Source organism: Oncorhynchus mykiss, chromosome 4, assembly GCF_057628025.1.
Source record: "Oncorhynchus mykiss isolate SJ-2025 chromosome 4, ASM5762802v1, whole genome shotgun sequence".
Lineage (NCBI taxonomy): Eukaryota > Metazoa > Chordata > Actinopteri > Salmoniformes > Salmonidae > Oncorhynchus > Oncorhynchus mykiss.
Window position 1 is genome coordinate 14,844,418 of NC_143025.1, and position 27,790 is coordinate 14,872,207.

The 27,790-nt window shown below is 43.2% G+C and overlaps 1 protein-coding gene across 1 annotated transcript; it reads left to right on the plus strand.

Moving 5' to 3' along the window:
- The first annotated feature begins 10,969 nt into the window (after nt 1-10,969).
- On the plus strand, nt 10,970-26,924 carry LOC110521345 (dihydrolipoyl dehydrogenase, mitochondrial). The gene is made up of 14 exons (XM_021598844.3): nt 10,970-11,039; nt 14,500-14,572; nt 15,226-15,305; nt 17,591-17,659; nt 17,782-17,851; nt 17,988-18,088; nt 18,691-18,834; nt 18,939-19,040; nt 19,983-20,173; nt 24,342-24,512; nt 25,369-25,558; nt 25,836-25,973; nt 26,065-26,154; nt 26,272-26,924. Exons 1-14 carry the CDS (start codon nt 11,001-11,003, stop codon nt 26,335-26,337), a joined length of 1,524 nt encoding a protein of 507 aa, XP_021454519.1. The 5' UTR covers nt 10,970-11,000; the 3' UTR covers nt 26,338-26,924.
- Nucleotides 26,925-27,790: the final 866 nt, after the last annotated feature.

A 27,790-nucleotide genomic window follows, 5' to 3' on the forward strand; every position in this document is an offset into this window, starting at 1 on the left:
GAAATGTTTGAAAATATCTAATTTACATTCAGTAAGTATTCACACTTTTGAGTCAATACATGTTAGAATCATCTTTGGCAATGATAACAGCTGGGTAAGTCTCGGAGCTTTGCACACCAGGATTGTACAATATTTGCCCATTATTCTTTAGGAAATTGTCCAAGCTCTGTCAAATTGGTCGTTGATCATCGCTAGACAACCTTTTTCAAGTCTTGCCATAGATTTGCATGTAGATTTAAGTCAAAAGTGTATCTCGGCCACTCAGGAACATTCACTGTCTTCTTGGTAAGAAACTCCAGTGTAGATTTGGCCTTGTGTTTTAGGTTATTGTCCTGCTGAATGGTGAATTCATGTCCCAGTGTCTGGTGGAAAGCAGACTGAACCAGGTTTTCCTCTACGATTTTGAATGTGGGTAGCTTTCATTCCGTTTATTATTTTATCCTTAAAAACTCCCCAGTCCTTAACGATTACAAGCATACCCATAACATGATGCATCCACCACGATGCTTGAAAATATGGAGTGTGGTAATGTGTTGTATTGGATTTGCCCCAAACATAACATTTTGTACTCAGGACAAAATGTTAATTGCAATTGCCATACTTTTTTTTACTCTGTCAATTAATTTAGTATTGTGGAGTAACTACAATGCTGTTGATCCATCCTCAGTTTTCTCCTATCACAGCCATTAAACTCTGTAACTGTTTTAAAGTCACCATTGGCCTCGTGGAAAATCCCTGAGCAGTTTCCTTCCTCTCCGGCAACTGAGTTAGGAAGGATATTCATTGTCTGTTTTTTGTTTTTTGCCATCTACCAGTAAGTGCCCTTCTTTGTGAGTCATTCGACAACGGAGCTGGTCTTTGTGGTTGAATCTGTGTTTGAAATTCACTGCTCGACTGAGGGACCTTACAGATAATTCTATGTGTAGGGTACAGAGATGAGGTAGTCATTAAAAAATTATGTTAAACCCTATTATTGCACACAGAGTGAGTCCATGCAACTTAAGGTGTACTCCTGAACTTGTTTAGGCTTGCCATAGGTTGAATAATTATTGACTCAAGACCTTTCAGCTGCGACCGGGAGACCCATGGAGCGGTGCACAATTGGCCCAGCGCCCTCCGGGTTAGGGGAGGGTTTGGCTGGCAGGGATGTCCTTGTCACATCGTGCACTAATGACTCCTGTGGCGGGCCAGGCGCAGTGCACGCAGACTAATATTTGAGAACAATATTTTTTGTCATTATAATAAGGTTGGTAACAATGTGAAAATCTGTTGCAGCTTAAATCGACTACAAAACCCACAATGTTACGCTCTCTCTATGGGTTGGCTGGCTACCTAGCTAGCAAACAAACATAGCTCCACACATTAATACCAAAGTCATTATCAGCATTTGAAGTAGCTAGTTAGCTGTAAAATCACCTAAACAAATGCATTTAGGAGTCTACAGTCTCACCATGTTCAACCTGCAGATCGATGTGCCTCACAGAGTGGAGTCTGACATTCGCAAAGTCATGATGCAGTGCACCCTGGAATGAAGACAAATAGGAGAAATGTGTTAGACCCTCTCTTAAATTACACATTTCTCGAGCTAGGAATATCGCAAAAATATGATCAATGGTTCATTTGTGAGAAGACCACCTTCCACATCGTCCAGTATTGAAATCTTACATGTATGAAAGACGTTTTACCGATCTAGAAGTCATATTTCTATTAACTTACAGTGTAGTGAGAGCGGCTATATCGCAATGCTATGTCATACCGGCTGAATTTCTGCCTGCTTGAACAGCAATAGCTCAGATACACATGAAAATATTAAATGACCAAGGGAATCGATAGAACGTCGCTCAGATATGCACAAAAACAATAAAACATTTCAAATGTGAATCTTTACTTTAAATGTAATTGCATTTGAGGAGTGCCAGTTAAATTTGCAGGACGGGCCAAAAAGCACCCAAGTGCATTGCTATTCACAGTAAATATAAAGCAAAACACTTTTACTGTAGAAATGTACCGTAAAATGACAAAAATGTACCTAAAAATGTACAGCAATGACTAACAGTGTAGTTTCATGTCATCACATGTTGAACCACATGATTTTACATGTGGAAAAATCACATGATTTCACACCACATATGAAAACTTTTTTTTGTAACACATCACGCAAAATCATGTGAAAACACATGTTTTTGGAACACCTCACAGTGATGAGGCCTACCACCCCTGCGTAGTCAGCAAACTTAATGATGGTGTTGGAGTCGTGCGTGGCCACACAGTTGTGGATGAACAGGAGCTACCGGAGGAGACTAATCACGCACCCCTGAGGGGCCCCCGTGTTGAAGGTTAGCGTGGTGTATGTGTTGTTGTCTGCCCTCACCACCTGGGGCGGCCCATCAGGAAGTCGAGGATACAGTTGCAGAGGGAGATGTTTAATGCCAGGCTCCTTAGTTTAGTGATGAGCTTGGACTATGGTGTTAAACGCTGCGCTATAGTCAATGAGTGGTGCGTGACATCAAGGAGCCAAACAATTTGCACTAAAAGGAATAATAAGTATTTCTTAATGAGATTAAATTCCCAATTCAATAAATGTGGATGTTGGCTCTTCTGAAACATTCACAGTAGATGAAAGAGATGTTTGCTTGGTACTTAAGGCACAACAGAACCACAAAACAGTGCTGCCAACTGCTTACACAGTCTTCAGAAAGCTGGTTGGCTGATCATTTTGCTTTTATACATGCTGTCTCCAATTGAGGAAGCTGTGAACGTTAGCCAGGCTAGTCCAGAAAGAAAGCGCCAGTGCAACTTCAAACAGTGTCCCATGGTTTCCTAGCAACACTAAGTGAGAGAGATTCTGGGCTGAGATGAAAATGAACTAAGAAGTTCTGAGTTCAGTTAACTATATTGATTGCGATTCAGAGAGAAGTTTCTTTAAGTGTAAAGTCCTTATTGAACTTCTTCTGAAAAACATTTTGTTACTCTTTGGGCTCTCTTGATGTGGTTTGGCATCCGTGTGATCAAGTGACACACATTTTTATACTCCATAATGTGTAAAGTAATGTTGTGTTTTTCAGTGCTTGTTGTAACATATGTATCCATTATGTTGTTTTTTACTCTCCCTCTCTGTAACCTGTTGAATCTAAAGATAAAAGAACTCACACATCTCTATTTCACCCTCTCTAAAAATGAAACTAAAGAACATATGCATAAATAACACAGTGTAGCTGCATTTTTAATTGTTGTTAATCTTCAAAGATTCCCAGTAGTATTGTCCCATGATTGGGCTGGCTGCTTCCGATGCCATTCCCTCATTCAGAGGGCTAGACCTGAGGAGAAGCACCGGCAGACAACAGCTCCAATACTCTTTCTCAAGTTGTCTGCACTCACAATGGACTTTCTCAGAATCAAACAAAAGAGCCCGGAGCATAAAAAACGTCCAGTTTCAATGACATTCCTTCCCACAATCCATGGCTAGAATATGGGCTTTTCTCTGTTCTCTATCCCCCCTCAGTAATATATATATTTTTTAAAGTAAGACATTTCATAAAACATTTTATTAAAACAAACCGAAAGGTGAGATTGTATGAGGAAATAACTAGAAATGTATGAAAACAACAACAATGATGCAGTAACGCCAGTATCATTCTCATTTCATGGAAGGAAGATTTTACAGTAGCAAACTAGGATGCTGTGATGAATCGTCAAATAAATACCTACCCTGCTTACAAGCAGGGTTTTTGCATACAAGCAAAAATTTAAGCAGGAAGCACCAGTGAATAGATCAATAAAAAAAGTGGTCAGATGAAGCAGATGCTAAGCGACTGGACTGTTTTGCTAGCACAGACTGGAATGCGTTCTGGGATTCCTCCAATGGCATTGGAGTACACCACATCTGTCATTGGCTTCTTCAATAAGTGCATCGATGACGTTGTCCCCATAGTGACCGTACGTACATACCCCAACCAGAAACAATGGATTACAGGCAGCATCCGCACTTAGCTAAAGGCTAGAGCTGCGCTTTCAAGGAGTGGGACTCTAACCCGGAAGCTTATAAGAAATCCCGCTATGCCCTCCGACGAACCATCAAACAGGCAAAGCATCAATACAGGACCAAGATCGAGTCGTAGTACACCGGCTCTGACGCTCGTCGGATTTGGCAGGGCCTGCAAACCATCACAGACTACAAAGGGAAGCACAGCTGAGAGCTGCCCAGTGACACAAGTCTACCAGATGAGCTAAACTACTTCTATGCTCGCTTCGAGGCAAATGACACTGAAACATGCATGAGAGCACCAGCTGTTCCGGAAGACTGTGTGATCACGCTCTCCATAGCCGATGTGAGTAAGACCTTTAGACAGGTCAACATTCACAAGGACGCAGGGCCAGATGGATTACCAGGACGTGTACTGAGAGCATGCGCTGACCAACTAGCACGTGTCTTCACTGACATTTTCAACCTCTCCCTGTCGGAGTCTGTAATACCAACATGTTTTAAGCAGATCACCATAGAGCCTGTGCCCAAGAACACTAAGGTAACCTGCCTAAATGACTACCGACCCGTAGCACTCACGTCTGTAGCCATGAAGTGCTTTGAAAGGCTGGTCATGGCTCACATCAACACCATCATCCCAGAAACCCTAGACCCACTCCAATTTGCATACCACACCAACAGATCCACAGATGATGCAGCCTCTATTGCACTCCACACTGCCCTTTCCCACCTGGACAAAAGGAAAACCTATGTGAGAATGCTATTCATTGACTACAGCTCAGTGTTCAACACCATCGTGCCCTCAAAGCTTATCAATAAGCTAAGGACCCTGGGACTAAACACCTCCCTCTGCAACTGGATCCTGGACTTCCTGACGGACTGCCCCCAGGTGGTAAGGGTAGGTAACAACACATCCGCCACACTGATCCTCAACGCAGGGGGCCCTCAGGGGTGTATGCTCAGCCCCCTCCTCTACTCCCTGTTCACTCATGACTGCACGGCCAGGCACGACTCCAACACCATCATTACATTTTCCGACAACAGTGGTAGGCCTGATCACCGACAACAACGAGACAGCCTATAGGTAGGAGGTCAGAGGCCGGGCCATGTGGTGTCAGGACAACAGCCTCTCCCTCAACGTGATCAAGACAAAGGAGATGATTGTGGACTATAGGAAAAAGAGGACCGAGCACGCCCCCCTTCTCATAGACGGGGCTGTAGTGGAGCAGGTTGAGGGCTTCAAGTTCCTTGGTGTCCACACCACAAACAAACTAACATGGTCCAAGCACACCATGACAGTCGTGAAGCGGGAACAACAAAACCTATTCCCCCCCTCAGGAGACTGAAAAGATTTGGCATGGGTCCTCAGATCCTCAAAAGGTTCTGCAGCTACACCATCGAGAGCATCCTGACTGGTTGCATTACTGCCTGGTATGGCAACTGCTCGGCCTCCAACCGCAAGGCACTACACAGGGAAGTGTGAACGGCCCAGTACATAACTGGGGCCAAGCTTCCTGCCATCCAGGACCTCTATACCAGGCGGTGTCAGAGGAAGGCCCTAAAAATTGTCAAAGACTCCAGCCACCCTAGTCATAGACTGTTCTCTCTGCTACCACACGGCAAGCGGTGCTGGTGCACCAAGGCTAGGTCCAAAAGGCTTCTGAACAGCTTCTACCCCCAAGCCATGAGACTGCTGAACATCGTCACTTTAACGTCACTTTAATTAACTTTAATTAACTCTACCTACATACTACCTCAACTAACCGGTGCCCCCACACATTGACTCTGTACCGGCACCCCCCTGTATATATTGTTATTTTTTACTGCTCCTCTTTAATTATTTGTTACTTTTATCTCTTATTCTTATCTGTATTTTTTGAAACTGCACTGTCGGGTAGGGGCTCGTAAGTAAGCATTTCACTGCCTGTTGTATTCGGCGCATGTGACTATTAACATTTGATTTGATTACCCCTTCCCCTTCACATACAAACACACACACACTCATCCCTCCTACCCACCCCACCCTGTGCCTCGCATGGGGTGACATTAGCTCCCCTATCACATCCTCAGTCTAGGCTGGGGGGTGAACTATTGTCACACTGTACAACGGGCCCCACTGGCAAGCCAGCAGCTTACCAGCCCAAGGCTGCTCGGCAACAATGGGGGGGTTTGGAATGGGTAAAAAGGGGAGTCACATAGTCCTAGGGCCTAATCCCTTTGCCCCGTACATCTGCACAGGGCTGTTTTGCACCAGGAATTAAAAGACACCCCCTTTGAATCAGACCTCTTTTACTTTTATTATATCTCAGAGAACAATACAGGCTGTAGTAGAATAGGGGCCTTTAGTGTAACCAAGACACCAGCGGCAGCCTTTTGCCAAATGGATGGCTCTAGAAGGCTCGTTTTACTCATGTCGTGTTTGAAGTGGACTTATTTTGGGCTTGGTGGTTGTTTTGGAGAGCACGTGAAAAGACTTGATACAAGACACGAATGCTGGCTCTTGAAATTCACACAATTTACTTTAAAAGCAGCCTTCTCTGTGTGTTTGGGTGTGTCTTTGAGCGTGTTGTTGGTGTTGTTCATCTGCATTTCAGATGATAAAGGCATTATTAACATTCCTTGACAGGGGTAGTTGAAAGCCATCAAAAACACTCACTTAAATAAACACTTTGGCTTTGGGTGTTCTGTGTGTTGGAAAGAGCATGATTCTTGCAACACCAAAGTTGTTGGTTCAAGACCTGTAAGGATCACGAGGTAGAATTAGTTGGCTCTCCTTGAAGTGTAACTTTTCAAGAACTGATAATTATAATCAACACACAAACAGCAGTAGGTAGCACATGGTCTTTAATAATTAATAACTTCTTGGAACCAAACTCTTGCATAATTTATACTTTTGGCAAAGGGAAGTGGAAAATTGATAGTTGAGATGTTTCAGTCAATTTTGACCTAGATATAGTTTTTTAGACAATATTTTGAGAGAGAAAAAACTGCAGCGTATTGGCAAAACACTCCAACATTGAATAGACCCACAGGCCAAAAGGCTCAGCTGCCATAATATTTACAAGGAGATATGAAAAATATTCAAAATGGTTGTACATATTTTTGCAAATCTGTCCCACTTTCCCCCAACTCACTCTCCTTGGGGTCCAAGCGTCGAATGATGAGAAGATGTTTTACAGTACAGTACATCAGTTTTAGGGCTGTATCTCTATGTATACAAGTAGTGCCATCTAGTGGTCACTTTACAAAAATACAATTTGAGGCCAATCAAGGCTAACATACTGCATTACTATGGCAATGTTCAAAACTACATTTAGGCCAAAAATAAATATGTATCTAGATATAACACTGGTACATAATCATACATCACTGTGGCATAAAAATTATAATCAATGAGAACTCAATTAGGCTAAACATTTAGTTTTACAAAGATGATATCTTGTATAGCGAATGCATCTTCACTTAAAAATAATTGCTATGAGGTCTTCTGACAGTGACACAGAGTATAACTGAATCCATGGCAACAGAACTTCAGTCCCATTTACTGTCAACTGCCTACATTCAAACACACACAACCACCACCGCTGGGCCCACGGCAACCTTTAAAACAGGTTCTGCTGAGTTAATCTGAGTTTGGGGAGTACTCCTGCTGCGCCCCATTCAGGCCTAGTCAGCACCCCGCTAGATAGACCCTTTTCTCTGGACAGTCTAGTTGGTGGCGGTAATGCAACATTTATTGGATGCCAACTGCCGTTAAACCTCATCGAAGAAGACACCATTGCATTTGACTTCAGGGTCTTCCTAGAACAGCTCTGCATTCACAACCAGTGTTGGGGATTAGTGAACTACATTTAGTTCAACTAGTAATTCAACTAAATTTTGCAGTAGCTTGGTGGTAGTTGAACTATATTAAAATATTGGTAGTGTTTTCAGTAGTTAATTACTTTCTTGCAATGTAGCGGTGTATCTAACTACTGGAACTACACACTACTGTTTTACCATGTAGCAGTGTAGCTAACTACTGGAACTACACACTACTGTTTCTCCATGTAGCGGTGTAGATAACTACACACTACTGTTTCTCCATGTAGCGGCGTAGCTAACTACTGGAACTACACACTACTGTTTCTCCATGTAGCGGTGTAGCTAACTACTGGAACTACACACTACTGTTTCTCCATGTAGCGGTGTAGCTAACTACTGGAACTACACACTACTGTTTCTCCATGTAGCGGTGTAGCTAACTACTGTAACTACACACTACTGTTTTACCATGTAACTACACACTATTTATTTGGCAAAAGTAAAGTAGGTAAGAATTTATTTTTTCAGCATCAGACCTGCATAATACGCACTTCAAACAGTTGTGAATAGGCTACATTACTAATTCTGTTAACATCTGACTCCATAGTGATCTGTTTTTGCAATTTGTACTGTGTTCTATGATATTTAAGATTGACATAATTGTTCACAAAGTAGTTGAGGTAGTGAACTACTTTTTCAAAGTAACTTTAGCTACTTTAAGTTTAGCTACTTTATGTGTAGCTTAACTTATTTCAGTGTGAAGTAATTGGTAGCTTGATAAACAACATTTTCAGAGTAGCTTCCCACAACACTGTTCACAACACGTTCTACCACCAAAGCCAGGCTTACAGGAACACTGGCCACAGCCGTGGACAAAATACAACCGTATTAGAAATGTGTCAGTAATGGGTTCACACACAGTTACATTAAGAACCTTCATGAGTGACTGCAAAACAATGACATTTCAAGGCCTTTTGTCTAAAATACTATCTAGGGTAGACAATATTCTATGCGAGGTAGCTAATATGCTTATTGCATTAACACTCTGATATGTAAGTTACATTCATGTTTAAGAGCAGTGGTGGAAAAAGTACCCAATTGTCACACTTGAGTAAAAGTATAGATACCTTAAGAGAAAGTTACTCAAGTAAAAGTGAAAGTCACCCAGTAAAATACTACTTGAATAAAAGTATTTGCTTCTAAATATACTTAAGTACCAAAAGTAAAAGTAGAAATAATTTCAAATTCCTTATATCAAGCAAAGCAGATGGCACAATTTTATTGATTTTAAAATGTATGGATAGCCAGGGGTACACTCCAACACTCAGACATAATTTACAAACAATGCATTTGTGTTTAGTGAGTTTGCCATATCAGAGGCAGTAGAGATAACCACGCTTTCTCTTGATAAGTGGGTGAATTGGACCATTTTCATGTTCTGTCCTGCTAAGCAACTCAACATGTAACGAGTACTTTTGGGTGTCAGGGAAAATGTAGAGTAAAAAGTACATTATTTTCTTTTGAAATGTAGTGAAGTAAAAGTTGTCAAAAAATAGAAATAGTAAAGTACAGATACCCCCCAAAACTACTTAAGTAATACTTTACAGCTGTTTAAGACACAAATCGGCAACTGTCCAAACACTTAAAAGGCACACCCTATCCCCTCAGCCCTCAAATTAAGTGGACACTTCTGATGAAATATCATGACGTCTGACGAGTATACACTTGGGCAAGGGAGGGCAAGGGAGGAAGGAATCATTATTAAATGGACCGCACTTTCCTGGAAATTCGTCACTCATTCATCCCGAGATGATTGTGTTTTCAGCTACCGGTAGCTTGTGGGTGCTTTAAATGCACTCCAGTCAATTATGATTTCATGTCTACTTATATTGACTATATAATTATTAATATAGGCCTACTGTATGATAGCTAACAAATAAATTAGCCTGCCTAGCTGGAACATCTGAAGAAGGAAAACATTTTATTTCTACAATTTCCAAAAGCTTAAAAAACAAAAACATTTACTTTTATGAGACGTGTTTGTGCCATCAAGTGCATTAGTAGCACAATTTCTAACCTGTTTACATTAGTTTTTACTTACACTTGTATGTTGACATCTCCATTGATGTTGTTTTTAAGTTTTGGCGGACTTTTCTTAGCCGATATAAAATCGTTGCAAAAAAATTTTATACATTTTTTTCCCCCCTTTATTTAACCAGGTAGGCTAGTTGAGAACAAGTTCTCATTTACAACTGCGACCTGGCCAAAGCAGTGCGACACAAACAACAACACAGAGTTACACATGGAATAAACAAACATAGTCAATAATACAATAGAAAAAAGTATATATACAGTGTGTGCAAATGAGGTAGGATAAGGGAATGAATGAAATAGGTCATAGTTGCGAAATAATTACAATATAGCAATTAAACACTGGAGTGATAGATGTGCAGAAGATGAGTGGAGTGTGCAAGTAGAGATACTGGGGTGCAAAGGAGCAAAATAAATAACAGTATGGAGATGTTGGTAGTTGGGTGGGCTATGTCCAGGTGCAGTGATCTGTTCTGACAGCTGGTGCTTAAAGTTAATGAGGGAGATATGAGTCTCCAGCTTCAGTGATTTTTGCAGTTTGTTCCAGTCATTGGCAGCAGAGAACTGGAAGGAAAGGCGGCCAAAGGAGGAATTGGCTTTGGGGGTGACCAGTGAATTACGGGGAGTTTCAGGCCCTGGAGTGAACATAATTGGAGACTCGCAAAATCGACTAAAAACGAGGGCTGAAAAGCTCACATTGCAAACTTCTCTTGCTTGGCTAGTCATTTGGACCGGCCCCCAAGATGGTGACGGGGATTCCCTCAAGGGCCTAAAGCGCGAGTAAGTGGACGAGGGTGTGTCTTTTAGTTGTTTGAACAGCAGCCTGTCTAATTTATTTGTTTTATTCTGTGATATAATGGCGGCCGCTAACCAACGTTAAAGCTGCATCCCGCCACCTACTGTGCTGGAGTGTGTAGTCAATCACGGTTTACAACATTTCTAAATCCTCCTACCTAACTCGGTACTATTTTATTTTTTATGGGTGAAATATTTCTATAACGCTTGTTTAGACGACCGGCAGTATTTGAGTTTCCTGGATTGTTAGTGCGCAAGCGCAATCCCGTGAGTCCTTGGATGATCCGCCTGCTGTAGGTTACGCAGCCTGCAAAGGGACACCGACAAAATGCAGAGCTGGAATCAAGTATATCGCACTCTGGCAACGGTAAGGAAAAAATAATGACATGCCAATTAGTAGTTCAAGTTGTCCGAAATAAATATAACTGAAAGCGACAACTTGTAGAGTTACCTTGGTAGTTTTTCAACGTGATTTATGGAGTCCAGGCCTTGCTAGTTGAACCCCTCCATTACTTCATTAGCTAGCTAGCCTATCCTTAGGAGTACTAGAACTCTAAATTGGCTAGCAGTGTTAGCTCTTTCTAGCCCGCCCAAGCGAGCCTTGGTGTGTGGAATGTGCTTACATTGCTGCTGGTTAGGTTTAAATTGCTTTCATAAGCTAATGGCATTACGAAATCTTACATTTCCAATCAAGCTAACGTTACTGTAACGTTAGCTAGCTACCTAAGTACCATTAGCCAACAAGCATCCCATCGCGAATGTCGAAGGTGTCATCATGCCCGACTGACTGGCTGTCAAGCTCGCGGGCTTGTTTGTGGATGTAAAGAACACCCTCTGCTTTGACTGCATCCAATGGTACATCAGTGACTCAAACTGCGCATTCAACCTGATTTGTAAAGTTATTTGATTCATTATGTAGCTATTCAAATTAGATTTGAGCACTGTTGTTAGCTAACTAACGCAGTACATTTAGCTAGAGTTGAAGTCGGAAGTTTGCAAGCACCTTAGCCAATTACATTTAACCTCAGTTTCACAATTCCTGACATTTTAAGCCTGGATAAAATTCCCTGTCTTTGTCAGTTAGGATCACCACTTTATTTTAAGAATGTGAAATGTCAGAATAATAGTAGATTTATTTCAGCATGTATTTCTTTCAACACATTCCCAGTGGGTCAGAAGTTTACATACACTCAATTAGTATTTGGTAGCATTGCCTTTCAATTGTTTAACTTGGGTCAAACATTTTGGGTAGCTTTCCACAATAAATTGGGTGAATTTTGGCCAATTCCTCCTGACAGAGCTGGTGTAACTGAGTCAGGTTTGTAGGCCTCCTTGCTCGCACACGCTTCTTCAGTTCTGCCCACAAATGTTCTATAGGATTGAGGTCAGGGTTGTGATGGCCACTCCAATACCTTGACTTTGTTGTCCTTAAGGTTTTTTTGCCATAACTTTGGAAGTATGCTTGGGGACATTGTCCATTTGGAAGATACATTTGTGACCAAGTTTTAACTTCCTGACTGATGTCTTGAGATGTTGCTTCAATATATCCACATCATTTTCCTGCCTCATGATTAGAGGTAGACCGATTATGATTTTTCAACACCGATACCGATTATTGGAGGACCAAAAAAGCCGATACCGATTAATCGGCCGATTTTAAAATAAATAAATATTGAAGAAGAAAAAAATGTGTGTGTGTGTGTAATAATGACAATTACAACAATACTGAATGAACACTTGTTTTAACTTAATATAATACATCAATAAAATCAATTTAGCCTCAAATAAATAATGAAACATGTTCAATTTGGTTTAAATAATGCAAAAATAAAGTGTTGGAGAAGAAAGTAAAAGTGCAATATGTGCTATGTAAGAAAGCTAACGTTTCAGTTCCTTGCTCAGAACATGAGAACATATGAAAGCTGGTGGTTCCTTTTAACATGAGTCTTCAATATTCCCAGGTAAGAAGTTTTAGGTTGTAGTTATTATAGGAATTATAGGACTATTTCCCTCTATACCATTTGTATTTCATTAATCTTTGACTATTGGATGTTCTTATAGGCACTTTAGTATTGCCAGTGTAACAGTATTGCTTCCGTCCCTCTCCTCGCTCCTCGCTGGGCTCGAACCAGCAACACAATGACAACAGCCATCATCGAAGCAGCGTTACCCATACAGAACAAGGGGAACAACTACTAGAAGGCTCAGCGCAAGTGACGTTTGAAACGCTATTAGCGCGCGCTAACTAGCTAGCCATTTAACTTCGGTTACACAAGCCTCATCTCGGGAGTTGATAGGCTTGAAGTCATAAACAGCGCAATGTTGATGCACAATGAAGAGCTGCTGGCAAAACGCACAAAATTGCTGTTTGAATGAATGTTTACGTGCCTGCTTCTGCCTACCACTGCTCAGTCAGATACTTAGATACTTGTAGGCTCAGTCAGATTATATGCAACACAGGACACGCTAGATAATATCTGCTAATATTAACAACCATGTGTAGTTAACTAGTGATTATGATTGTTTTTTATAAGATAAGTTTAATGCTAGCTAGCAACTTACCTTGGCTTACTGCATTCGCGTAACAGGCAGTCTCCCTTGTGGAGTGCAACGAGAGAGAGGCAGGTCGTTATTGCTTTGGACTAGTTAACTGTAAGGTTGCTAGATTGTTCACCTTGTCAGCTCGGGGGATTCAATCTGTCGTTTTGCCCCTGAACAAGGCAGATAACCCACCGTTCCTAGGCCGTCAATGAAAATAAGAATGTGTTCATAACTGACTTGCCTAGTTAAATAAAGGTATTTAAAAAAATTGGCGCCCAAAAATAACAATTTACGATTGTTATGAAAACTTGAAATCGGCCCTAATTAATCAGCCATTCTGACTTGTTTGGACGACCTCTACTCATGATGCCATCTATTTTGTGAAGTGCACCAGTCCCTCCTGCAGCAAAGCACCCCCACAACATGATGCTGCCACCCCCGTGCTTCATGGGTGGGATGGTGTTCTTCGGCTTGCAAGCCGCCCCCTTTTTCCTACAAACATAACGATGGTCATTATGGCCAAACAGTTCTATTTTTGTTTCATTAGACCAGAGGACATTTCTCCAAAAAGTACGATCTTTGTGCAGTTGCAAAAAAAGTCAGACTACTGTTATGGCGGTTTTGAAGCAGTGGCTTCTTCCTTGCTGAGTGGCCTTTCAGGTTATGTCGATATAGGACTCGTTTTACTGTGGAGATAGATACTTTTGTACCTGTTTCCTCCAGCATCTTCAGAAGGTCCTTTGCTGTTCTGGGATTGATTTGCAATTTTCGCACCAAAGTACGTTCATCTCTAGGAGACAGAATGCGTCTCCTTCCTGAGCAGAATGACGGCTGCATGGTCCCATGGTGTTTATACTTGCGTACTATTGTTTGTACAGATGAACATGGTACTTTCAGACGTTTGGAAATTGCTCAAGGATGGAGCAGACTTGTGGAGGTCTACAATTTTTTTCTGAGATCTTGGTTGATTTCTTTTGATTTTCCCATGATGTCAAGCAAAGAGGCACTGAGTTTGAAGGTAGGCCTTGAAAAACAGGTACACCTCCAATTGACTCAAATTATGTCAATTAGCCTATTAGAAGCTTCTAAAGCCATGACATCATTTTCTGGAATTTTCCAAGTTGTTTAAAGGCACAGTCAACTTAGTGCATGTAAACGTCTGACCCACTGGAATTGTGATACAGTGACATAATCTGTCTGTAAACAATTTTTTGAAAAATTATAATGCTGACATTATAGCAAAATCTTTCTGATTGTCCCCATTTATCCTCTCCTAACACATACAGCGTAGCCACCAACTCCCGAATAGGCTCCAGGGTGCAATTGTCTCTGTCAGAACATACTCTGACAAAGCACAAAGTAAGTAAACTTTTATCACTACCATGTCTTTCCTGGAAACCTAATGTTGAATTGCATTGAATTTTACATCTAGCAGAAATTAGCGTTTGAATCAGGAAAGTTTCCGCTCTCGACGTCTACAAGTTAGAATGTTAAATAAAATTATATTTTAATGTACTTCACTGGTTGTTCATGTGGTTAGTCCTTTTTGCGGTAGGAATCTGAGACAATATATCCACAGAAAAGTATAATTACATAAATGTTTGAAAGTGCTGATAGCACTTTCAGATTTCTATCACCTGAAGCACTACCTGCGCTTTCAAACATTGATGTAATTATACTTTCCTGTGGATATATTGTCTCACATTCCTACTGCCAAAAGGACTATCCACATAGACAATCGGTAAAGTACGTTAAAATATCATTTTATTCAACATTCAGGCTTGTAGCGGTCGTGAGAGAACTTCACTGATTCAAACGCTAATTTCTTCCTGATGTAATATTCTATACAATTCAATGTCGGGTTTCCAGGCAATCCAATGTCCAATTAGATAATTTGCTGCACTGCACTTATCAAACTGTATGCAAACATATTCACAATGTGAATGCAATACCAGTATGTGCCTCTTTAACTTGTTGCCACTCTGATAAACATGTTCTTTGCTCTCCTGCAGTTGATGCTGATGTCACAGTGGTGGGCTCTGGTCCTGGTGGATATGTTGCCGCAATCAAAGCAGCCCAGCTTGGTTTCAAGGTAAAGCTAACTCTAAACTATTTCTATCAGCATGTTAAATGTGCAACCAGAGGAAAAATAACTCTGGACCACCTATACTCCAAACATAGAGACGCATACAAAGCTGTTCCTTGTCCTACATTTGGCAAATATGACCATAATTCTATCCTCCTGATTCCTGCTTACAAGCAAAAGTTAAAGCAGGAAGCACCAGTGACGAGATCAATAAAGAAGTGGTCAGAGGAAGCAGATGCTAAGCTACAGGACTGTTTTGCTCACACAGACTGGAATATGTTCCGGGGTTCCTCCGATGGCATTGAGGAAGGAGTACACCACATTAGTCATTGGATTCATCAATAAGTGCATTGACGATGTCGTCCCCACAGTGACCGTACGTACATACCCCAACCAGAAGCCTTGGATTACAGGCAGCATCCACACTGAGCTAAAGGCCAGAGTTGCCGCTTTCAAGGAGCGGGACTCTAACCCAGAAGCTTATAAGAAATCCCACTATTCCCTCCGACGAACCGTTAAACAGGCAAAGCATCAATACAGGACTAAGATCGTATCATACTACACCAGCTCTGACTCTCGTCGGCTGTGGCAGGACTTGCAAACCATCACAGATTAGAAAGGGAAGCACAGCCGAAAGATGCCCAGTAGTACGAACTTACCAGACGAGCTAAACTACTTCTGTGCTCGCTTCGAGGCAAATGACACTGAAACATGCATGAGAACACCAGCTGTTCCGGAAGACCGTGATCACGCTCTCCGCAGCCGACATCCACCATAGTGCCTGTGCACATGAACACTAAGGTAATCTGGCTAAATGACTAGCGACCCGTAGCACTCACATCTGTAGCCATGAAGTGCTTTGAAAGGCTGGTCATGGCTCACATCAACACCATCATCCCAGAAACCCTAGACCCACTCCAATTTGCATACCGCCCCAACAGATCCACAAATGATGCAATCTCTATTGCACTCCACACTGCCCTTTCCTACCTGGACAAAAGGAACACCTATGTGAGAATGCTATTCGTTGACTACAGTTCAGCGTTCAACACCATAGTGCCTTCAAAGCTCATCACTAAGCTAAGGACCTTGGGACTAAACACCTCCCTCTGCAACTGGATCCTGGACTTCCTGGCGGGCCGCTCCCCCAGGTGGTAAGAGTAGGTAACAACACATCCGCCATACTGATCCTCAACACAGGGGCTCCTCGGGGGTGCATGCTCAGTCCCCTCCTGTACTCCCTGTTCACTCATGACTGTACGGCCAGGAACGACTCCAACACCATCAAGTTTGCCAATGACACAACAGTGGTAGGCCTGATCAACAACGAGACCACCTATAGGGAGGACGTCAGAGACCTGGCCGTGTGGTGCCACAACCTCTCCCTAAACATGATCAAGCACACCAAGACAGTTGTGAAGAGGGCACCGCAAAGCCTATTCCCCTTCAGGAGATTGAAAAGATTTGGCATGGGTCCTCAGAAGGTTCTAGAGCTGCACCATCGAGAGCATCCTGATTGGTTGCATCACTGCCTGGTATGGCAACTGCTCAGCTTCCGACCGCAAGGCACTACAGAGGGTAGTGCGAACGGCCCAGTACATAACTGGGGCCAAGCTTTCTGCCATCCAGGACCTCTATACCAGGCGGTGTCAGAGGAAGGCCTTAAAAATTGTCAAAGACTCCATCCACCCTAGTCATAGACTGTTCTCTCTGCTACCGCACGGCAAGTGGTACCGGAACGCCAAGTCTAGTTCCAATAGGCTTCTAAACAGCTTCTACCCCCAAGCATAAGACTTCTGAACATCTAGTCAAATAGCTACCCAGACTATTTGCATTGCCCCCCCCCCCCTTTACACCACTGCTACTCTCTGTTGTCATCTATGCATAGTCACTTTAATAATTCTACTTACATGTACATACTACCTCAAATAACCGGTGCCCCTGTACATTGACTCTGTATTGGCTATCCCCCTATGTATAGTCTTACTATTGTTATTTTACTGCTGCTCTTTAATTACGTGTTACTTTTATCTCTTATTCATATCAAAATTTTTTAGAAACTGCGTTGTTGGCTAGGGGCTCGTTAGTAAGCATTAGTAAGCATTTCACTGTAAGTATCCTGTTGTATTCGGCGCACGTGACTAATACAATTTGGTTTTAACTAGGCTAACCATTCATTCTGATCTCTATCGAGTGAACGAAGCGCAAGGAGTAAATTTAGGTTTATGCCTATTTAATAGTGATGCCCATCTTGTGAGAATTGTTTAACAACTACGTTTTCTACTTTCCAGACGGTGTGTGTGGAAAAGAATCCCACTCTAGGCGGGACCTGTTTGAATGTCGGCTGTATCCCTTCAAAGGTAAACATTGTCAATCAGGAATTTATATAGCTTTTACTGGGTGTTAATGTGCAACACTGCACAACTTCGTCTGTGAGTTGAGGATGAATGTAGAACGTCTGTTTTCTCCTGTCACGTTCTAGGCCCTGCTGAACAACTCCTACCTGTACCACCAGGCCAATGGCAAGGACTTTGAAAGCAGAGGCATTGAAAGTAAGAGCTAACTAACATTGGCTTGACCCAAGCAGTGGTCACCACCAGCCCGGGCCTAGAGAGCTGAAGGGTGTGCAGGCTTTTGACTTTTAGGGATGCCAGTTATGAACTTCACTTGTCTCTCTGTCTGTGCCAGTCTCGGGGATCACATTGAACCTGGAGAAGATGATGTCACAGAAGAGCGGGGCAGTCAAAGCACTGACTGGAGGCATTGCACATTTATTCAAACAGAACAAGGTGAGGCCTTACCTACAGTCAGTCCCTCCCTACTTACATTGTTAATGATAGACCTAGTTCACAAATTTAGCTCACTTTTTGGATAAATGGCAACTAATATAGGGATCCTGCCAGTCAGCATCAGATGAGTTAGTCAGTGTGGTATTAGTATGGGTCCGAGTATGTATGTGTTGTTAGCTTATGCAAAACAATGGGAGTGGTAGAACCTGTCAGCGGGCTCCAAATAGCATGCTGAAATCAACTCCATTTCAAGTTCAACCCATGTTCTATCCTTTTATAACCACCAAAAGCCCTGACAGCAAGAGTGTATGACTAAGCTCCTTCAGCTTTGAGCCAAGAGATTTTGCCTCGGCAGGATAAGCTTGAAACAGCTATAATCTATCTTCTTTGAATGGACGCTACCTTCTATGGGTATTACATTGTCAATGGACGTGTCCTTTGTCTTAAACCCACTTGTAATTTGAATCCATCAATTTGATACCAAAGCAGGCTGTTTTGATGCTTCCCGCTGTATTTTTTTATGTTACTACAGGGTCAGTAGTGATCTTGACCACGTCTTTAATTGATGTAACTGATGATGTAATGTGGCGGTTTCTCCTCAGGTGACACACGTGAACGGCTATGGGAAGATAACAGGCAAGAACCAGGTGACGGCCACGGCCGAGGACGGCAGCATGCAGGTCATCAACAGCAAGAACATCCTCATTGCCACTGGCTCCGAGGTCACGCCCTTTCCGGGGATCGAGGTATGTTACTGTACTCTTTTAGTAGTAGTTTGTAGCAGGCGACCAGATGTTAGTAGTCCTTGGCAAAGCCGTGTCCTAACTCTCCTAACCTCCTGTGCTGTCAGGTTGATGAGGAGACGGTGGTGTCCTCCACGGGAGCCCTGGACCTGAAGAAGGTGCCTGAGCATCTCATTGTCATCGGAGCCGGAGTCATCGGGGTGGAGCTGGTGAGGGACCACACACACACACAGGATTACAGCAAGGATCCATACAATAATTGCTTTATTTGTCCATTTGCACTGATCAAATCAAATCAAATTTATTTATATAGCCCTTCGTACATCAGCTGATATCTCAAAGTGCTGTACAGAAACCCAGCCTAAAACCCCAAACAGCAAGAAATGCAGGTGTAGAAGCACGGTGGCTAGGAAAAACTCCCTAGAAAGGCCAAAACCTAGGAAGAAACCTAGAGAGGAACCAGGCTATGTGGGGTGGCCAGTCCTCTTCTGGCTGTGCCGGGTGGAGATTATAACAGAACATGGCCAAGATGTTCAAATGTTCATAAATGACCAGCATGGTCGAATAATAATAATAAGGCAGAACAGTTGAAACTGGAGCAGCAGCACAGCCAGGTGGACTGGGGACAGCAAGGAGTCATCATGTCAGGTAGTCCTGGGGCATGGTCCTAGGGCTCAGGTCCTCCGAGAGAGAGAAGGAGAGAATTAGAGAACGCACACTTAGATTCACACAGGACACCAAATAGGACAGGAGAAGTACTCCAGATATAACAAACTGACCCTAGCCCCCCGACACATAAACTTCTGCAGCATAAATACTGGAGGCTGAGACAGGAGGGGTCAGGAGACACTGTGGCCCACTCCGAGGACACCCCCGGACAGGGCCAAACAGGAAGGGGTGATGTTCTTAAGTGTTTTGCTGTCTCAGTACCCAACCTGACACACATCACAGGCTGCGGCAGAGCAACGCCCCTGGAGCACTTAGAGGTAGTGTCTTTACTCAAGGGCACAATGGTAGTAGGTAGTATACAGGGATGTTGAAGCCAGTAACCCTCCAGCTGCCAGATCACTCCGTGCAGATTTCCCCACAGGCATCTCTTAGGGAATATCCAGGGTCCAGTCTAACATCCTGTTTGGCCTCCTGTTCACCAGGGGTCAGTGTGGCAGCGTCTGGGCTCCAAAGTGACAGCGGTGGAGTTCCTGGGCCACGTGGGCGGCTTGGGCATCGACATGGAGATCTCCAAGAACTTCCAACGCATCCTTCAGAAGCAAGGCATAAAGTTCAAGCTGGGCACCAAGGTCATGGGCGCCACCAAGAGGCCCGACGGCCAGATCGACGTGGCGTGAGTTCCATCCCCCAGTGGAGTGTGTTTGTGTGTGGATCTGAATGAACTAAGTCACTGAAAGGAATGTGCTTGCAAGTTTCTGGTTAAACATTAGGTTTAAACGGCTGACACCATTTAGTCGACTGTTCCATTGTTTGGTCCATAGGCTGTTTGTCGACCAAGATTATTTTTTTGTTGATTAGTGGCAAATATATTTTAAACAATTATGGCATACGAGACACCTGTCTGAGTGGACTAATCCATTATGGAGGCTGCAGGGATGGCACAACAGTATCACCAGTAGTAGATTTATCATCATTTCTAATCAACAATGCTTGTTTGGTTACAGTAAATTTTATTAATGCAGTAAATATATTATTAATAAAGCCTTACCATTGTCATTGTAGGAGTGAATATGTTTGCAGATCTCAAAACCTAGGCTAAAAGTTTGTTTATTTAATTCCATTTACGAGTTGTCAATTTATTCATTGTCTTTTGTTTGGCGCGCTCCTGTCAATCTTGAGTAAGGACACACAGTGATTACGAATAGTCTACCTGGCCTGCGCACAAATGTAGTCTTATAAATGTGCCCATTTGGGGATCTGATACTATTTCGGACTGTCTCAACTCAACATCACTGTGGCGCTTCTCAAAGAAAGTTTCTTTGCCTCAAACAGTCTGTTTTTACATCCATTGAGAATGACAATAGTTCCTCAACAAATCCTATTTGAAAAATCTTTCTAGCTCGCTCTTCCTTTTCGTCATAACGTCATAAAATAGGCCTATCTGATTAGTTCTTATCCCTTACACAAAATAGCCCACAGCTGTGTCTGTCAATGTGATTTGTAGGATATTTTTATCAGAATATTTTCTGGCTGCAATGTTTTTATTTGGCTATTGTAGGCTATTTTTACATATTGGCAATAGAAGCTACTTATAAATTTGTTTCATGTAGAATTTTGATTAACCACATGACATTGATTTTGAGATATGAAGACTTTATAAATTAAATTGTTCCACAAAAACGTGCATATAAATATCATAACTGGCATGCAGATCATTACAAATGGTAGGATAAATTTGTGCTCCAAATGGAAAAGGTTGCCGACCACTGGTGTAGCCTATTACCGGCAACTTCAGGCTCTTATAACAGCAAGAATCTGCAAAGGCAGGCAGGTCCAGAACAGGGTTTTTTCTTTTGGTTAGGTTGTTGATCTCTGGCTTTAGTCATTTGTCTTCATTTTTAATCACAGTGCTTAAAGCATCAGACAAGCTCAGTAGCCTACATATAGTTGATTGTATTCAAACATTTACATACATACACACAGTTGAAGTCGGAAGTTTACATACACCTTAGCCAAATACATTTAAACTCAGTTTTTCACAATTCCTGACATTTAATCCTAGTAAAAAAATGTTTAGGTCAGTTAGGATCACCACTTTATTTTAAGAATGTAAAATGTCAATAATAGTAGATAATTATTTATTTGAACTTTTATTTCTTTCATCACATTCCCAGTGGGTCAGAAGTTTACATACTCAATTAGGATTTGGTAGCATTGCCTTTAAATTGTTTAATTTGGGTCAAACGTTTCGGGGTAGCCTTCCACAAGCTTCCCACAATAAGTTGGGCAAATTTCTCCTGACAGTGCTGGTGTAACTAAGTCAGGTTTGTAGGTCAGGGCTTTGTGATGGCCGCTTCAATACCTTGACTTTGTTGCCATTTTGCCAGAACTTTGGAAGTATGCTTGGGGTCAAAAAGTACGATCTTTGTGCAGTTGCAAAAAAAGTCAGACTACTGTTATGGCTGTTTTGGAGCAGTGGCTTCTTCCTTGCTGAGCGGTCTTTCAGGTTATGTCGATATAGGACTCATTTTACTGTGGATATAGATACTTTTGTACCCGTTTCCTCCAGCATCTTCACAAGGTCCTTTGCTGCTGTTCTGGGATTGATTTGCACTTTTCACACCAAAGTACGTTCATCTCTAGGAGACAGAACGCGTCTCCTTCCTGAGCGGTATGACGGCTGCGTGGTCCCATGGTGTTTATACTTGCGTACTATTTTTTGTACAGATGAAGGTGGTACCTTCAGGCATTTGAAAATTGCTCCCAAGGATGGAGCAGACTTGTGGAGGTCTAAAAAAATATATATATATTTCCCTATTGAAGGTAGGCCTTGAAATACATCCACAGGTACACCTCCAATTGACTCAAATGGTGTCAATTAGCCTATCAGAAGCTTTTAAAGCAATGACATAATTTCCCAAGCTGTTTAAAGGCACAGTCAACTTAGTATATGTAACCTTCTGACCCACTGGAATTGTGATAGTGAATTAAGTGAAAATCTCTGTAAACAATTGTTGGAAAAATTACTTGGGTCATGCACGAAGTAGATGTCTTAACCGACTTGCCAAAACTATAGTTTTGAAAGTTAAACTAATAGTTTAACTTTGTAGAGTGGTTGAAATACGATTTTTAATGACTCCAACCTAAGTGCATGTAAACTTCCGACCGGCTAAAATATACACTGCTCAAAAAGATAAAGGGAACACTAAAATAACACATCCTAGATCTGAATGAATGAAATATTCTTATTAAATACTTTTTTCTTTACATAGTTGAATGTGCTGACCACAAAATCACACAAATTATCAATGGACATCAAATTTATCAACCCGTGGAGGTCTGGATTTGGAGTCAAAATTCAAAATTAAAGTGGAAAACCAAACTACAGGCTGATCCAACTTTGTTGTAATGTCCTTAAAACAAGTCCAAATGAGGCTCAGTGTGTGTGGCCTCCACGTGTCTGTATGACCTACCTACAATGCCTGGGCATGCTCCTGATGAGGTGGCGGATGGTCTCCTGAGGGATCTCCTCCCAGACCTGGAATAAAGCATCCGCTAACTCCTGGACAGTCTGTGGTGCAACTGATGGAGCGAGACATGATGTCCCAGATGTGCTCAATTGGATTCAGGTCTGGGGAACGGGCGGGCCAGTCCATAGCATCAATGCCTTCCTCTTGCAGGAACTGCTGACACACTCCAGCCACATGAGGTCTAGCATTGTCTTGCATTAGGAGGAACCCAAGGCCAACCGCACCAGCATATGGTCTCACAAGGGGTCTGAGGATCTCATCTCGGTACCTAATGGCAGTCAGGCTACCTCTGGCGAGCACATGGAGGGCTGTGCGGTTCCCCAAAGAAATGCCACCCCACACCATGACTGACCCACCACCAAACCGGTCATGCTGGAGGATGTTGCAGGCAGCAGAACGTTCTCCACGGCGTCTCCAGACCCTGTCACATCTGTCATGTGCTCAGTGTGAACCTGCTTTCATCTGTGAAGAGCACAGGGCGCCAGTGGCGAATTTGCCAATCTCGGTGTTCTCTGGCAAATGCCAAACGTCCTGCACGGTGTTGGGCTGTAAGCACAACCCCCACCTGTGGACGTCGGGCCCTCGTACCACCCTCATGGAGTCTGTTTCTGACCATTTGAGCAGACACATGCACATTTGTGTCCTGCTGGAGGTCATTTTGCAGGGCTCTGGCAGTGCTCCTCCTGCTCCTCCTTGCACAAAGGCGGAGGTAGCGGTCCTGCTGCTGGGTTGTTGCCCTCCTACGGCCTCCTCCACGTCTCCTGATGTACTGGCCTGTCTCCTGGTAGCGCCTCCATGCTCTGGACACTACGCTGACACACAGCGAACCTTCTTGCCACAGCTCGCATTGATGTGCCATCCTGGATGAGCTGCACTACCTGAGCCACTTGTGTGGGTTGTAGACTCCGTCTCATGCTACCACTAGAGTGAAAGCACCGCCAGCATTCAAAAGTGACCAAAACATCAGCCAGGAAGCATAGGAACTGAAGTGGTCTGTGGTTATCACCTGCAGATCCACTCCTTTATTGGGGGTGTCTTGCTAATTGCCTATAATTTCCACCTGTTGTCTATTCCATTTGCACAACAGCATGTGAAATTTATTGTCAATCAGTGTTGCTTCCTAAGTGGACAGTTTGATTTCACAGAAGTGTGATTGACTTGGAGTTACATTGTGTTGTTTAAGTGTTCCCATTATTTTTTTGAGCAGTGTATCGATTGGTTGAAAGAACAAATGACTCCTGTCGACCCAAGATGTACTTTGTTCGGGGACAGCCCTAATGACCAAGACCTAACCGTGTGTGTTGTCTCCAGTGTCGAGGCGGCAGCCGGAGGGAAGAACGAGACTCTGACGTGTGACGTGCTGCTGGTGTGTATCGGCAGACGGCCCTTCACCAGGAACCTGGGCCTGGATACCGTGGGCCTGGAGCTGGACAACAGGGGACGCATACCAGTCAACAACCGCTTCCAGACCAAAGTACCCAGGTAGACCTAAATTAGCGCACCACACGTCTGTAATATACAACATCCCCAAGATGGAGGGGTGTAGTGGGAGTTTCGATCTATGTAATATACAACATCCCCAAGAGAGAGGGAGTTTGTCTATGTAATATATACTGAGTGTATAAAACATTAGGAACACTTTCCTAATATTGAGTTGCACCCCCTTTTGCCCTCAGAATAGCCTCAATTAGTCGGGGCATAGGCTCTACGAGGTGTCAACTGTTCCACATGGATGCTGCCCCATGTTGTGTCATGTTAGGGATCCCGAGTGGCGCAGCGGTCTAAGGCATCTCAGTGCAGTCCCTGGTTTGAATCCAGGCTGCATCACATCTGGCTGTGATTGGGAGTCCTGTAGGGCGGCGCACAATTGGCCCAGCGTCATCCGGGGTAGGCTGTCATTGTAAATAAGAACTGGTTCTTAACTGACTTGCCTAGTTAAACGTTTTTTTAAAAGTTGTCTGGAAACTGTTGCGTGTGGAAAAACCCAGCAGCGTTGCAGTTCTTGACAAACCGGTGTGCCTGTCACCTACTACCATACCATGAATATTTTGGCTTGCCCATTCACCCTCTAAATGGCACACAATCCATGTCTCAAGGCTTAAAAATCCTTCTTGTCTCCTCTTCATCTACACTGATGTGAAGTGGATTTAACAAGTGACATCAATAAGGGATCATAGCTTTCACCTGGTCAGTCTGTCATGGAAAGAGACGTTCCTAATGTTTTGTACACTGTTCAATGCCTGCTTTTTCAATATACACCTACTACTCCAACCGCCTCTCACCAAGATCTCTTTCAAAAAGGACTAAACTTTCTCTTTCCCTTCTAATCTCTTTCTAGTATCTATGCCATTGGTGACGTGATCGCCGGGCCCATGCTGGCACACAAGGCAGAGGACGAGGGCATCATCTGCGTGGAAGGCATGGCCGGGGGCGCCGTGCACATCGACTACAACTGTGTCCCCTCTGTAGTCTACACACACCCCGAGGTGGCATGGGTGGGGAAGACAGAGGAGCAGCTCAAAGAGGAGGTGGACACTAACGCCACCACATAAACACTAATAATTTTTACCAAATTAAGTAGTGGACATGGCTTTTTATATATAATGATAAATGACTTGTTTGGATTTCAGTTGCTAAAATGTTGCTACATTGAAATCCCTTCAGGTTTAAGAGTTAGCTACAGGGTGGCGAGATGCCTTCCCCAAAATGGTTGACCTCCTAAAGGAGACAAAGTATTGCACATGTCGTATCAACACTGAAACGTGACAGTAAAACAGAACTTTAACCTCCAACTCTATTTCCCAGGGCATCCCATACAAGGTGGGAAAGTTCCCGTTTGCCGCCAACAGCCGAGCCAAAACCAACGCAGACACCGATGGCCTGGTGAAGATCCTCGGCCACAAGGAGACCGACAGGATATTGGGCGCTCACATCCTGGGCTCTGTGAGTCATGCCACCTCAGGCTCCTTAGCAGAGAGAATTTGGGCTATAACGTATGGAGTTGTATGCTAACCATGGTGACCCTTGTGTTTAGGGGGCAGGAGAGATAATCAACGAGGCGGCGCTCGCCATGGAGTATGGCGCGTCCTGCGAGGACGTTGCCAGAGTTTGCCACGCCCATCCTGTGAGTTACACACTGCCATATCGTAGAAGTTCAACCACACCACCCAACTGTCAGAAGATGCGAGTCAATCTAACCTCTTCTCCCTACCCCCTCTTTTCCCATCTACCTCTCTTTCAGACTGTGTCCGAGGCCTTCAGAGAAGCTAACCTTGCAGCCTCCTTCGGGAAAGCTATCAACTTTTAACAACTGTCTTTGCCCGCACAGCTATGAACATAACCGTTTTGTCTCCAACAATCAACGCACACATAATGTACCGTGACACCCTCAAGGGGATACTCTAGATACATAAAGACAAACCGTGTACTACACTTAAAGATGGTATGTAAATGTTCTCAATAAAGGGGGTTTGGGTGGTAAAAACAGACTGGAGATTAGTCTTGACTTTCTACTTGGAATGGTTCGCTGCTATATAAATTAGTCGCAGGATATCTAGCATTTTCCCAACACCACTTTCTTAGTGCAGTGCTCAGATGTATATTATTCATGGTTTCAGAGAATGACCGTGGGTTGGCTGGACTACTGCTGTATTTACCAATAAGAGATAAGCCATGACTCACGTTTTATTTATTTTTTAAGACTGAAGCATAACGAAACACCTTTTCAAAGGGTGACGGGAAGGCAGTTGTAAAGGCCCAAGCAGCAACTGGCTTGTATGAATTGCAATACTTGAATGTAAATATGGCTGTGCACTGTGTGTGTGTGTACAATTTTGCTTAATTCTGATCTCTGCAAATAAAATAAATGCAGTAGTGATTCAGAACTCCAGAGATGTGTGACGCATTGGCTTCCTGTGTTCAGTGCAACAAAAGAAGGAGCTTAAAGGGTTTAATCAGTCATGTGAGGATTTTTGAGGTCAATGAGTGTCGAATTTGGTCGCTACGTGAGGCTTATTAGATTGAATATAAGTTTCAGGTTGTTACGAATGCATTGGAATAAGTGGATATGTGGAATTTCTGAGTTTTGCCTGTTCACACGGGTATCTGCCCTGTCATTGGCTAGAATGGTCCAACCTGAGGGGTATCCTAAAAAGCAAGCTGCATTGAACAAAAATATAAATGCAGCAATTTAGTTACCCAGGAAATGAGAAAAAACAGTCAGTATCTGGTGTGACCACCATTTGCAACATGCAGCACAATCATCTCCTTTGCATAGAGTTGATCAGGCTGTTGATTGTAGAATGAATCCCACGCCTCTTCAATGGCTGTGCGAAGTTGGTTGATATAGGCGGGAACTGGAACACTCCCGTCGATCCAGAGCATCCCAAACATGCTCAATGTCGGACACGTCTGTGAATGCAGGCCATGGAAGAAATGGAACATTTTCAGCTTCCAGGAATCGTGTACAGATCCTTGCGATATGGGGCTGTGCATTATCATGCAGCAACATGATGGTGGCGGATGAATGGCACAACAATAGGCCTCTGGATCTAGACACGGTATCTCTGTGCACTCAAATTGCCATCAATAAAGTGTAATTGTGTCCATAGCTTATGCCTGCCCATACCATAACCCCGCCACGGGGCACTCTTGACATCAGCAAACCGAGATTCATCTGTGAAGGGCACACTTTTCCAGTGGCTATCAAAGGTGAGCATTTGCCCACTGCAGACAGGACGACCAACTTCCCTGGAACAGTT